The sequence below is a fragment of the Mobula hypostoma genome, unplaced genomic scaffold, assembly GCF_963921235.1.
Source record: "Mobula hypostoma unplaced genomic scaffold, sMobHyp1.1 scaffold_70, whole genome shotgun sequence".
Taxonomy (NCBI): domain Eukaryota; kingdom Metazoa; phylum Chordata; class Chondrichthyes; order Myliobatiformes; family Myliobatidae; genus Mobula; species Mobula hypostoma.
The window spans coordinates 145,001-159,238 of NW_026948262.1; the positions used below are offsets into that span (position 1 = coordinate 145,001).

Sequence of the window (14,238 nt, forward strand, 5' to 3'; positions counted from 1 at the left end):
CCAAAACTGAACACAATACTCCAGATTCGGCCTCACCAATGCCTTATACAACCTCATCATAACATTCCAGCTCTTATACTCAATACTTTGATTAATAAAGTCCAATGTACCAAAAGCTCTCTTTACGACCCTATCTACCTGTGACGACACTTTTAGGGAATTTTGTGTCTGTATTCCCAGATCCCTCTGTTCCACTGCACTCCTCAGTGCCTTACCATTAACCCTGTATGTTCTACCTTGGTTTGTCCTTCCAACGTGCAATACCTCACACTTGTTTGTATTAAACTCCATCTGCCATTTTTCAGCCCATTTTTCTAGCTGGTCCAAGTCCATCTGCAGGCTCTGAAAACCTTCCTCACTGTCTACTACACCTCCAATCTTTGTATCATCAGCAAATTTGCTGATCCAATTTACCACATTATCATCCAGATCATTGATATAGATGACAAATAACAATGGACCCAGCACTGATCCCTGTGGCACACTACTAGTCACAGGCCTCCACTCCAAGAAGCAATCCTCCAATACCAATCTCTGGCTTCTTCCATTGAGCCAATGTCTAATCCAATTTACTACCTCTCCATGTATACCTCACGACTGAATCTTCCAAACTAACCTCCCATGCGGGACCTTGTCAAAGGCCTTACTGAAGTCCATGTAGACAACATCCACTGCCTTCCCTTCATCCGCTTTCCTGGTAACCTCCTCAAAAAACTTTAATAGGTTGGTCAAACATGACCTACCACGCACAAAGCCATGTTGACTCTCCCTAATAAGCCCCTGTCTATCCAAATACTTGTAGATTCTGTCTCTTAGTACTCCTTCCAATAATTTCCCTGCTACTGACGTCAAACTTACCGGCCTATAATTTCCTGGATTACTTTTCGATCCTTTTTTAAACAACGGAACAACATGAGCCACTCTCCAATCCTCCGGCACCTCACCCGTAGACAGCGACATTTTAAATATTTCTGCCAGGGCCACTGCAATTTCAACACTAGTCTCCTTCAAGGTCTGGGGGAACACCCTGTCAGGTCCCGGGGATTTATCTACTCTGATTTACCTCAAGATAGCAAGCACCTCCTCCTCTTCAATCTGTATAGGTTCCATGACCTCACTACTTGTTTTCCTTATTTCCATTGACTCCATGCCAATTTCCTTAATAAATACAGATGCAAAAAAAAACCCATTTAAGATCTCCCCCATCTCTTTTGGTTTCATACATAGCCGACCACTCTGATCTTTAAGAGGACAAATTTTATCCCTTACAGTCCTCTTGCTCTTAATATACCTGCAGAAGCTCTTTGGACTAACCTTCACCTTGACTGCCAAAACAACCTCATGTCTTCTTTTAGCCCTCCTGATTTCTTTCTTAAGTATTTTTTTGCACTTTTTTTAACTCCTCAAGCATCTGATTTACCCCCTGTTTCCTATACATGTCTCTTCTTCTTTATCAGAGTTCCAATATCCCTTGAGAACCAAGGTTCCTTATTCCTATTCACTTTGCCTTTAATCCTGACAGGAACATACAAACTCTGCACTCTGAAAATTTCTCCTTTGAAGGCCTCCCACTTACCGATCACATCCTTGCCAGAGAACAACCTGTCCCAATCCACGCTTTTTAGATCCTTTCTCATTTCTTCAAATTTGGCCTTTTTCCAGTTTAGAACCTCAACCCAAGGACCAGATCTATCTTTATCCATGATCAAGTTGAAACTAATGGTGCTTTGATCACTGGAACCAAAGTGTTCCCCTACACACACTTCGTCACCTGTCCTAACTCGTTTTCTAATAGGAGATCTAATATTGCATCCTCTCTAGTTGGTACCTCTATATATTGATTTCGAAAACTTTCTTGAACACATTTTACAAACTCTAACCCATCTAGACCTTTAACAGTATGGGAGTCCCAATCAATATATGGAAAATTAAAATCCCCTACTATCACAACTTTATGTTTCCTGCAGTTGCCTGCTATCTCTCTGCAGATTTTCTCCTCCAATTCTCGCTGATTATTGGGTGGTCTACAATACAACCCCATTAATGTGGCCATACCTTTCCTGTTTCTCAGCTCCACCCATAAGGACTCAGCAGACAAGCCCTCTAATCTGTCCTGCCTGAGCACTACGTAATATTTTCCCTGACAAGCAATGCCAACCCCCACCCCACCCTTCGTTCCTCTGCCTCGATCACATCTGAAACATCGGAGCCCTGGAACATTAAGCTGCCAGTCCTGCCCCTCCTGTAGCCAAGTTTCACTAATGGCTATAATGTCGTAATTCCATGTGTCAATCCACGCCCTCAACTCGTCAGCCTTCCCCACAATACTCCTTTCATTGAAATAGACACACCTCAGAAGATTATTACCACCACACACAATCCTCCTATTTGTGACTTTGCATGAACTTTTAATATCATTTATTTTCACCCCCGCTCCACTACCTGCTCTGGCACTCTGGTTCCCATCCCCCTGCAAATCTAGTTTAAACCCTCCCCACTAGCGCTAACAAACCTCCCTGCAAGGATATTGGTCCCCCAGTAGTTCAGGTGTAACCTGTCTCTCTTGTACGGGTCCCGCCTGCCCCAGAAGAGGTCCCAATGATCCTGAAATCTGAAACCCTGCCCCCTACACCAGTTCCCCACCACGTGTTCATCCGCCAGAGCTTCCTATTCTTACCCTCACTGGCACGTAGCACAGGTAGCAATCCTGAGATTACCACCCTCGAGGTCCTGCTTTTCAACTTCCTACCAAGCTCTCTATACTCACTGTCCAGGACCTCCTCACTCTTCCTTGCTATGTCGTTGGTACCGATGTGCACCACGACATCTGGCTGATCACCCTCCCACTTCAGAATGCTGGGCACGCGATCAGAGACGTCCCTGACCCTGGGACCGGGGAGGCAACAAACCATCCGGGAGTCTCTGTCACGACCACAGAACCTCCTGTCTGTGCCACTAATTATCGAGTCCCCTATCACTACTGCTCTCCTCTCCTTCCACCCTCCCTCCTGCACTGCAGAACCAGACTCAGTGCCAGAGATCCGGCTGCCACAGCTAGTCCCAGGTAAGTCGTCCCCCACCCAACAGTATCCAAACCGGTAGACTTGTTGTTGAGGGGAATGGCCACAGGGGAACCCTGCTCTGCCTGCCTTTTCCCAACGCCTTGTTAATGAGAGAAGTCGGAGGAGAATGTCCAGACTGGTTCAAGCTGACAGGGAGAGGGCCACAATTCAGGCAGGCCCTGGCAGCTCACCCGGGCTCGTATTGGAACCTCAGGATCCATTTTTAAAAACCCCCTCAGACCGCGTGGAAATCCACCTACCAGCGGGACAGAGCAAGGAGCTGCGCGACAACTCAACCTCTGAGCCTTCGGGCTGCGGAGAGAGGGAGACACGGGGTGAGTTAGAGCGACGGGCAAAGAGGGACGGAGGGAAGTGTTCGGGAGTGAGAGAAGTTGAGGGAGGGAATGAAGGGGGGGACTGGGAGACAGGAGTGAGGGTATTGAGGGCTTAGAGTGAGGGAGAAGTAAGGAAGGGGGAGGGAGAAATGAGGGCTGTGAGTGAGGAGGAAAGGGAGGGTATTGAGGGGAGTGAGGAGGGAAATGAGGAGCAATGGACGTCAGGAGCTACGGGAGTGAGGGACGGAGGAGAAGGCGAGTCAGGGACACGGTGTGTGGAGGCGGTGTCTCCAGGAGGGGACGGACTCCGGCTCCGAGCAGCCGCGGAGAACCGCGCTGACCTCAATAATCAGCGGCTTCCGGATGATGTCGATGGCTCCCCGGGGCGGGATGACGACGATTTCATTCCCACACAGGTTCGGTGAGCTGATGGACTCTGCCCGTACCGTGATGTTCACCTCGCCTGGAAAACAGAGAGGGTGAGCGGGATAGAGTTGGGGAGGGGAGGGGAGGGTCAAGAGGAATGAAGAGGATGAGACAGACAGAGAGAGAGAGAGAGAGAGAGAGAGAGAGCATAAGATATAGGAGCTGAAGTAGCCATTCAGCCCATCGAGTCTGCCCCACCATTCAATCACGGGCTGATCCAATTCATTCAGTCATCCCCACTCCCCTGTTTTCACCCCATACCCTTTGATGCCCTGGCTAATCAAGAACCTATCTATCTCTGACTTAAATGCACCCAATGACTTGGCCTCCACAGCCACTCGTGGCAACAAATTCAATAGATTTACTGCCCTCTGACTAAAGTAATTTCTCTGTATCTCTGTTCAAAAAGGACATCCTTCAATCCTGAAGTCCTGCCCTCTTGTCCTAGAATCCTCTACCATGGGAAATAACTGTGCCATATCTAATCTGTTCAGGACTTTCAACATTCGGAACGTTTCTATGAAATCCCCCCTCATTCTCCTGAACTCCAGGGAAATAAGGAGCCCAAAACTGCACACAATACTCCAAGTGAGGTCTCACGATTGCCTTATAGAGCCTCAACATCACATCCCTGCTTTTATATTCTTTACCTCTGGAAATGAATGCCAACATTGCGTTCACCTTCTTCACCACTGCTCAACCTTTCGTGTATCCTGCACAAGGACCCGCAAGTCCCTTTGCATCTCTGCATTTTGAATTCTCTCCCCATCTAAATAATAGTTTATTTCTTCCCCCGAAGTGCATGACCATACACTTTCCAACATTGTATTTCATTTGCCACTTCTTTGCCCATTCCCCTAAACTATTCTGCAGGCTCTCTGTTTCCTCAACACTACCCGCTCCTCCACCTATCTTAGTAACATCAGCAGATTTAGCCACAAATCCATGAATCCCATCGTCCAAATCATTGACATACATTGTAAAAACCAGCAGTCCCAACACTGACCCCTGTGGAACTCCACTGGTAACCAGCAGCCAGCCAGAATAGGATCCCTTTATTCCCCCTCTCTGTTTTCTGCCGACCAGCCAATTTCACCCACGCTGGTACCTTCCCTGTAATTCCACGGGCTCTTACCTTGCTAAGCAGCCTCGTGTGGAGCACCTTGTCAAAGGCTTCCTGAAAATCCAAGTACATCACATCTACTGCATCTCCTCGAAAAATTACAGTAGGTTAGTCAGGCAGGATTTCCTTTTCAGGAAACCATGCTGGCTTGGGCCTGTCTTGTCATGTGCCTCCAGGTACTCCCTAATCTTACCCTTAACAATCAATTCCAACAACTTCCCAACCACTGATGTCAGGCTAACAGGTCGAGAGGTTCCTTTCCGCAGCCTCCCACCCTTCTTAAATAGCAGAGTAACATTTGCAATTCTCCAAATGCCAGAATCTATCGATTCTTGAAATATCGTTGTTAATGCCTCCACAATCTCTCCAGCTACTTCCTTCAGAACCCGAGGGTGCATTCCATCAGGTCCAGGAGATTTATCCACTCTCAGACCATTAAACTTCCTGAGCACCTTCTCAGTCGTAATTTTCACTGCACAAACCTCACTTCCCTGACACTCTTGAAAGTCTGGTATACTGCAGACATCTTCTACATTGAAGACTGATGAAAAATATGCACTCAGTTCCTCTGCCATCTCTGCGTCTCTCATTACAACGTCTCCAGCATCACCAGTGGGACAGAGAGACAGAGACGGAGAGACAGAGGGAGCCAGAGAGAGAGAGAGAGAGAAGGACCACTCCTCCCTGACCCAGGGGTCGGTGGGACAGGGATGGGGAGGGGGAACCCAGGGCCGATCCCCCCCGCCCCCCGATGTTCAGAGGTGAATGTTGTACTCACCCAGCCCCGAGGCGGTCAGGTTCCAACTGATGGTAACACTGTCCTTGGACAGGACGCACAGCTCGTGCTCGCGGTTGGATGCCAAATCGAAGCCCTCGGCTTCCTCCAGGGTGATCTTGACCTTGTGACGGTGGGAGGGAGAAGGGGAGAAGGCGTCAGCGGGGTCCTCAGGGTGGGGATAAGTGGTCATGACGGTGAGCCGAGCCAACGAGCAGTCTTGGGGGGGCGCAAAATGTGAAGGAGAGATGGCGGACCGACGGGGAGACGAGGGAACGGTGTGGGAGGGGATGAGGAGGGAACGGTGTGGGAGGGGATGAGGAGGGATGCTGTGGGAGGGGGTGAGGAGGGAACAGTGTGGGAGGGAGACGAGGGAATGCCGTGGGAGGGAGATGAGGGAACGCTGTGGGAGGGGGTGAGGAGGGAAAAGTGTGGGTGAGGGTGAGGAGGGACGCTGTGGGAGGGGGTCAGGAGGGAACGCTGTGGGAGGGAGTTGAGGAGGGAACGGTGTGGAAGGGGGTGACGAGGGAGCGGTGTGGGAGGGAGAGGAGGGAACAGTGTGGGAGGGGGTGAGGAGGGAACGGTGTGGGAGGGGGTGATGAGGGAACACTGTGGGAGGGGGTGAGGAGGGAACACTGAGGGAGGGGGCGACGAGGGAACGGTGTGGGAGGGGTGAGGAGGAAACGTTGTGGGAGGGAGTGAGGAGGGAACACTGTGGGAAGGGGTGATGAGGGAACGGTGCGAGGGGGTGATGAGGGAACGGTGCGAGGGGGTGATGAGGGAACGGTGCGAGGGGGTGATGAGGGAACGGTGCGAGGGGGTGATGAGGGAACGCTGTGGGAGGGGGTGAGGGGGGAACGCTGCAGGAGGGGGTGATGAGGGAATGGTGCGGGGGGTGATGAGGGAACGGTGCGGGGGGGTGATGAGGGAACGGTGCGGGGGGGTGATGAGGGAATGGTGCGGGAGGGGGTGAAGAGGGAACACTGTGGGAGGGGGTGAGGAGGGAACACTGTGGGAGGGGGTGAGGAGGGAACGCTGTGGGAGGGGGTGAGGAGGGAACGCTGCGGGAGGGGGTGAGGAGGGAACGGTGCGGGGGGGTGATGAGGGAATGGTGCGGGGGGGTGATGAGGGAACGGTGCGGGGGGGTGATGAGGGAACGGTGCGGGGGGGTGATGAGGGAACGGTGCGGGGGGGTCATGAGGGAACGGTGCGGGGGGGTGATGAGGGAACGGTGCGGGGGGGTGATGAGGGAACGGTGCGGGAGGGGGTGAAGAGGGAACACTGTGGGAGGGGGTGAGGAGGGAACACTGTGGGAGGGGGTGAGGAGGGAACACTGTGGGAGGGGGTGAGGAGGGAACGGTGTGGGAGAGAGAGGAGGGAATGCTGTGGGAGAGGAAGAGATACTGTGGGAGAATAGGGTACTACCGGCCGAGGGAGCACCTGGCACTCCATCTGTTGTGGGACTGTCTGGGAGTCGAGTCCGTGAGGGTCTCGCGTATGGGGGAAATCCCACTGCTAAGCCCTTACCTTGAGGCTGTCCGACATGTAATTGAAGACCTTGGCTTTGAGGGAGAAGCCCTCGGTCCTGACCACGGAGTAGGGCAGCACGAGGTCCACGAAGAAAGGCTTAAAGGCGATCAGAGACGCTGTCTGTGACAGCCCGAACCCTGCGTCCCCGCTACAGAACGCGCTTCCCTTCCACTCGGTGATGGCGTCAGGGACCGTGACGTCAAGGTGGGCCTGTCCGGTGGAACTGTGCACAGTGGATATGGATGTGTCGGTGAGATAGAGGCCACTCCGTCCATCCACCGTCTGCCCTCCCACGCAGGTCCGATTCCCAGCGAGCGAGGGCCCTGTAATTTGTATCGACGGGAAACCGCGCTCGGCACAAAACACGCCCCACTGTCTGTGAATGTGTGACCCTCCCTCCTCTACACCCCTCGTTATCTCTGAGACACCCCCACCCCACCCCTCTTCCGCACCATCTCCAGGTCAACCTCCCACACCTCCGCCTCCTCACGTCTCCATCATCCCTCCCCACTACACCCCTCCCCGTCTCCCTCACCCCCTCCCTCCCCTACACCCCTCCCCATCTCTGTCACCCCTTCCCTCCCCGTCTCCCTCACCCCCTCCCTCCCCTACACCCCTCCCCATCTCTGTCACCCCTTCCCTCCCCGTCTCCCTCACCCCCTCCCTCCCCTACACCCCTCCCTGTCTCCCTCACCCTCTCCCTCCCCTACACCCCTCCCCGTCTCCGTCACCCCCTCCCTCCCCTACACCCCTCCCCATCTCTGTCACCCCCTCCCTCCCCGTCTCCGTCACCCCATCCCTCCCCTACACCCCTCCCCATCTCCGTCACCCCCTCCCTCCCCTATACCCCTCCCCGTCTCCCTCACCCCCTCCCTCCCCTACACCCCTCCTTGTCTCCCTCACCCTCTCCCACACCCCTCCCCGTCTCCGTCACCCCCTCCCTCCCCTACACCCCTCCGTCTCCCTCACCACCTCCCTCCCCTACACCCCTCCCCATCTCCGTCACCCCCTCCATCCCTCACACCCCTCCCCGTCTCCCTCGCCCCCTCCATCCCTCACACTCCTCCCCGTCTCCCTCACCCCCTCCCTCCCCTACACCCCTCCCTGTCTCCCTCACCCTCTCCCACACCCCTCCCCGTCTCCGTCACCCCCTCCCTCCCCTACACCCCTCCGTCTCCCTCACCCCCTCCCTCCCCTACACCCCTCCCCGTCTCCGTCACCCCCTCCCTCCCCTACACCCCTCCCCGTCTCCCTCGCCCCCTCCATCCCTCACACCCCTCCCCGTCTCCCTCACCCCCTCTTCCCCCTACACCCCTCCCCGTCTCCCTCACCCCCTCCCTCCCCTACACCCCTCCCCGTCACCCCCTCCCTCCCCTACACCCCTCCCCGTCTCCGTCACCCCCTCCCTCCCCAACTCCAACAGCGTTTCCTGCGTGCCTTTCCAGTCCATGCACTCCTCTGCGTCTCTGCAAACAACAACCCCCGCCCCCACGGGACATTCAAAGTGGTTTCGAGACCCTCTACCTCATTGGGAGTTGTTTTCCCCAGGATTCCAGTGAGCGGGCACTGGATCCCAGGCACCATTCCCAGGTTGGGGGGTTGTGTAGGGGCGGGGTCCCTACCTGACAGGGACCAGATCCCAGATCCAGGTCTCTGGGAAGTATTCCCGGACCTTCTCTTCAGGGGGACTTGCTCCTGTCCATAGCCGAGCGACTGTCATAGGAATGGAAGCCTGCTGAATTCCGATAACTCCCATGCCTAATGCCTCCGGTACAGGGACTCCTGTAACACGAAATATTTGGAATGAAAGCTTTGCCCCCTCCATGGGGTGGCTATGGGGAGGACAAAAGTCTGGGGGTGGGGGCAGAGTCTCAGTGGGGTGAGGTGCATTTGCAGAGCTGTGCAGTGGTGTTAGATGCCTCAGGGAGTGCACTTCCTGCTCCCTGCCCTGTCTCTGTAATCCCATCGACCCCCTGCCCTGGCATCAGCAGCTCTCCCCAAGTCTGTAGCACCCTGCAGGACCTAAAACCTTCCCCATATCCAAGCACACCACTTCCCGTCTCTATATTACCCCTCAGGACACAACACCTCTCCCATAATCTGTCATGGTCAGGTCCGTGAAGTCTACATTCCAGTTCACGGTCCGGTCTATTGATCCTTCTTCCAGGTTTTCCGGTTTCCCCTTGTTCTGTTGAGTGCCTGATTGAAGGACATGATTCTCATTTTGGGCTGGCAACATAAACAGCTCCTGGGTTCACCTGCTGGACCTTCTGCCTTGCCTGAAACCTCGGCCTGAAGACTTGCCTGCAACCTTGCCTGTATTGTTGTCAATTTCTACTGCTAGAACAAGACTGGAGCCTTGCTGTGTCTAGATAAGAACTGTCTTTTGTTGTTTGGAACCGCCTCTGTGTCTACGCCTTCGCTAGGTAGGTCTAGCCATTTGCCGCTACTCTGTGTTGGGAATTGTCTCTGTGTCCACACCTTCACTAGGTAGGTCTGGCCGTTTGCCGCTAGCTAGTGTTGGGAACTGTCTGTTGGTGTCCAGCATTCTGTGTATGAGTCCCAGCCCTACGTTCTGTTCCCAAGGAGGGGTCCCAGCTCTGCATTCCTGCCTCTCCCTCGACCAAGGCTCAGCTTCGTCTTCTCGTCCTGTCCAGGAGTCCCTTGTCCTGTCCAAGCCAAGGCTTTGTATTCTCGTCCTGTCCATGTGCCTAATCCTGTGCAGGAGTTCCACGTCCTGTTCTGTAGCCACGTCCCTAGTCCTGAGTCATACTCTGGACCCAGGTTCCAGTTACGAGTCAAGACTCAGGTTCCAAGTCCCAACCAAGACCCAGGTTCTGGGCCCTTGTCCAGACTCTGGTTTCGGAGTTCCGTGTTCCTAGTCCAGGCTCCTCGTTCCTAGTTCCCTGTTCGGGTTCCGGGTGTCTTGTCCATGTCCTAGCCCAGGCCCTGCATCCTAGTCTCGTCCAGGGCCTGTGTCAATGTCCAGCGTCCTTTCTTCCCCACTTCCCTTGTTTGCTTGACATTCCGAGTCCTGTTCCTAGTACTTCCGTGTCTGAGTCTTGCATTTGGGTCTGCCATCAGCGCGCCCTCCCCCCCTTATGACAGTATCTGTCACCCCTCCAAACACTACACCACGTCTCATCTCTGTCACCTGCTCTGGACCCAAAGCATAAACCAGGAAAACAGAGCCCAGAGATCCTGACATTGTACTGGGAAAGGTAGTCTCAGGGATCAGATACTGTACTTGGATAGACAGGGACTGATTAAGGATAGTCAGCATGGTTCCATGCAAGATAAGACATGTCCAAACAGAGTTTTTCGAGGATGTTACCAGGAAAGGGAATGAAGGCAAGGCCCAGGATGTTGCCTACATGGACTTCACCAAGGGATTTGACTAGGTCCCGCATGGGACGCTGGTCAGGAAGGTTTAGTCGCTCGGCAGTCAGGATGAGGCAGTAAATTGGATTGGACATTGGCCATGGCTGACAAGTGAACTCAGAGCCAAAGTAAAAGCAAAAGAGAGGGAATTCAAGGAGCCAAAGCTCGTGGGAAGCTTTTAAAAACTTGCAGAAGGTCATCAGGAAGGAAAAGATGAATTATGAAAGGAAGCTGGGGACTAATATCAAAGAAGATACTCAACACTTTTTTTTAAGTATATAAAAGGTAAAACAGAGTCAAGGGTAGATATAGGACCAATAGAAAATGACGCTGGAGATACTGTAATGAGAGATGCAGAGATGGCAGAGGAACTGAAGGAGTATTTTTCATCAGTCTTCACAGTGGAAGACATCTGCAGTATACCGGACATTCAAGAGTGTCAGGGAAGTGAAGTTTGTGCAGTGAAAATTACGACTGAGAAGGTGCTCAGGAAGTTTAATGGTCTGAGGGTGGATAAATCTCCTGGACCTGATGGAATGCACCCTCGGGTTCTGAAGGAAGTAGCTGGAGAGATTGTGGAGGCATTAACAACGATATTTCAAGAATCAATAGATTCTGGCATTGTACCAGATGACTGGAAAATTGCAACTGTTACTCTGCTATTTAAGAAGGGTGGGAGGCAGCAGAAAGGAAACTATAGACCTGTTAGCCTGACATCAGTGGTTGGGAAGTTGTTGGAATCAATTGCTAGGGATGAGATTAAGGAGTACCTGGAGGCACATGACAAGACAGGCCAAAGCCAGCATGGTTTCCTGAAAGGGAAATCCTGCCTGACAAACCTACTGCAATTCTTCAAGGAAATTACAAGCAGGATAGACAAAGCAGATGCAGTAGACGTTGTGCACATCGATTTTCAGAAGGCCTTTGACAAGGTGCCGCACAAGAGGCTACTTAGCAAGATAGGAGTGGGAGAGCATTTTGGAGATAGGGATCGCAATTCTATCTCCTTTACCACAGCATTGGAGAGGGATAGGAACAGATAAGTTAGGAAAGTGTTTAATTGGAATAAGGGGAAATATGAGGCTATCAGGCAGCAACTTTGAAGCATAAATTGAGAGCAGATTGTCTCAGAGAAATGTGAGAATGTAACTAAACACATTGATGTAGGTAGAGCTGTAGATGCAGTGTATCCGGATTTCAGCAAGGCATTTGATAAGGTACCCCATGCAAGGCTTATTGAGAAAGTAAGGAGGCATGGGATCCAAGGGGACATTGCTTTGTGGATCCAGAACTGGCTTGCCCACAGAAGACAAAGAGTGGTTATAGATGGGTCTTGGAGTACTGTGCTCAGTTCTTCTCACCTCACTACAGTAAGGTATATATGATGATGAGAGGCATTGATTGTGTGGATAGTCAGAGGATAGCACGAGAGGGCACAGTTTTAAGGTGCTTGGAAGTAGGTACAGGGCCTTTGTGGCTAAAGGGATCAGGGGGTAAGGAGGGAAGGCTGGTACAGGGTTCTGAGTTGGATGATCAGCCATGATCATACTGAATGGCGGTGCAGGCTTGAAGGGCCGAAGATGTTAGGGGTAAGTTTTTTTACGCAGAGAGTGGTGAGTGCTTGGAATAGTCTGGCGGTTATGGTGATGGAGGCGGATACGATAGGGTCTTTTAAGAGACTCCTGTATAGGTACATAGAGCTTGGACAAATAGAGAGCTATGGGTAACCCTAAAGTAAGGACAGCTTTGTGGGCCGAAGGGCCTGTATTGTGCTGTAGGCTTTCTGTTCTATGGAATTACAGGGAAGTTACTAGCGTGGGTGGAGCACTGGCTGGTCGGCAGAAAACAGAGAGTGGGAATAAAGGGATCCTATTCTGGCTGGCTGCTGGTTACTAGTGGAGTTCCACAGGGGTCGGTATTGGGACCGCTGTTTTTTACGATGTATGCCAATGATTCGGACTACGGTATTAATGGATTTGTGGCTAAGTTTGCCGATGATACAAAGATAGGTGGAGGAGCGGGTAGTGTTGAGGAAACAGAGAGCCTGCAGAGAGACTTAGTTAGCTTAGAGATTGAGCAAAGAAGTGGCAAATGAAATACAATATTGGAAAGTGTATGGTCATGCACTTTGGTGGAAAAAATAAACAGGCAGACTATGACTTAGGTGGGAAGAGAATTCAAAATGAAGAGATGCAAAGGGATTTGGTAGTCTTTGTGCAGGATACCCGAAAGTTTAACTTCCAGATTGTGAAGAAGGCGAATACAATGTTGGCATTCATTTCCAGAGGTATAGAATATAAGAGCAGGGATGTGATGTTGAGGCTCTATAAGGCACCCGTGAGACCACACTTGGAGTATTGTGTGCAGTTTTGGGCTCCTTATTTTAGAAAGGATACACTGACATTGGAGAGGGTTCAGAAGATTCACGAGAATGGGGGGGGGGGGGAATCTCATAGAAACATTCCGAATGTTAAAAGGCCTGCACAAATTCGATATGGCAAAGTTATTTCCCATGGTAGGAGAGTCTTGTCACGGTCCTGATCAGTTATTCCCTGGGTCCCTGTAAATTTACTTTGTGTCACGATCAGGACCGTTGACTCCTTGTTTTTCTTGATTCATTGTTACCCCGTGTTTCCCGGGCTCTGTAATTAAAGGCACTCGAGTCTCTGCTGAACGAGCAGTATTTAGTGTCGGGCTTACAGCTACTCACTGCTAGATCGTCATCAGTCGTCACCGGAGCAAGTGCGAGAAAATCACCCTGCCGGAACGAGCCAAGTGGCATCGCCGGAGCTACTCCAGTCTTCTCCCCGAAGCGAGTGCCGGTCAGTCACCTCTCCTCACCGGAGCCAGCCTGTTAAGTTAACTTGCCTGATCGAGCCGCTAGGCTACCTCGCCGGAGCGGGTCCGTCCAGTTAACCTGCCAGAGTGAGACTAGAGCTGCTGTCTGTACTTCCTGGGCCACGTCAAGGGCTTGCCACTACTTGGAGCCATTTCGTGTCAAAGTATGAATAGTCTATCGTTGTGTCGTACCATCTCCTCGTGTCCTCATCTCCGCTGAGTAGGTCCGGCCGTTTGCCGCTACTCTGAGTTGGGAAATCCTGTCTCTGTGTTCAGCGTCCTCTGTCTAAAAGAAGACTCCCGGCTCTGTCCTGTGTCCGAGGAGAGTCGAGTCCCGGCTCGGTGTCCTGTGTGCTGTGTCCACGGAGAGTCGGCTCCCGGCTCGGTGTCCTGCGTCCGAGGAGAGTCGAGTCCCGGCTCGGTGTCCTGTGTCCGAGGAGAGTCGAGTCCCGGCTAGGTGTCCTGTGTCCGAGGAGAGTCGAGTCCCAGCTCGGTGTCCTGTGTCCTGTGTCCGAGGAGAGTCGAGTCCCGGCTCTGTCCTGTGTCCTGTGTCCAAGGGGAGTCGAGTCCCGGCTCGGTGTCCTGTGTCCTGTGTCCAAGGGGAGTCAAGTTCCGGCTCGGTGCTCTGTGTCCTGTGTCCGAGGAGAGTTGAGTCCCGGCTCTGCCCTGTGTCCGAGGAGAGTTGAGTCCCGGCTCGGTGTCCTGTGTCCTGTGTCCGAGGAGAGTGGAGTCCCGGCTCGGTGTCCTGTGTCCTGTGTCCAAGGAGAG

The 14,238-nt window shown here is 52.6% G+C and overlaps 1 protein-coding gene across 3 annotated transcripts in view; it reads right to left on the bottom strand.

The window, feature by feature from the left end:
- The window catches only part of LOC134342247 (alpha-2-macroglobulin-like), a 182,923-nt gene that overhangs the window by 63,394 nt on the left and 105,291 nt on the right, over nucleotides 1-14,238 (bottom strand). For 2 of the 3 annotated variants that reach the window (XM_063040209.1, XM_063040208.1), the window contains exons 19-22: nucleotides 7,249-7,474; nucleotides 5,725-5,845; nucleotides 3,739-3,860; nucleotides 3,323-3,374 (exon numbers count right to left, since the gene is read on the bottom strand). In XM_063040209.1, coding sequence (XP_062896279.1) covers nucleotides 3,323-3,374; nucleotides 3,739-3,860; nucleotides 5,725-5,845; nucleotides 7,249-7,474 — 521 coding nt within the window. Of the gene's footprint in view, nucleotides 1-3,322; nucleotides 3,375-3,738; nucleotides 3,861-5,724; nucleotides 5,846-7,248; nucleotides 7,475-8,873; nucleotides 9,034-14,238 lie in introns of all 3 variants that reach the window. The other variant, XM_063040210.1, reaches the window with a different exon arrangement.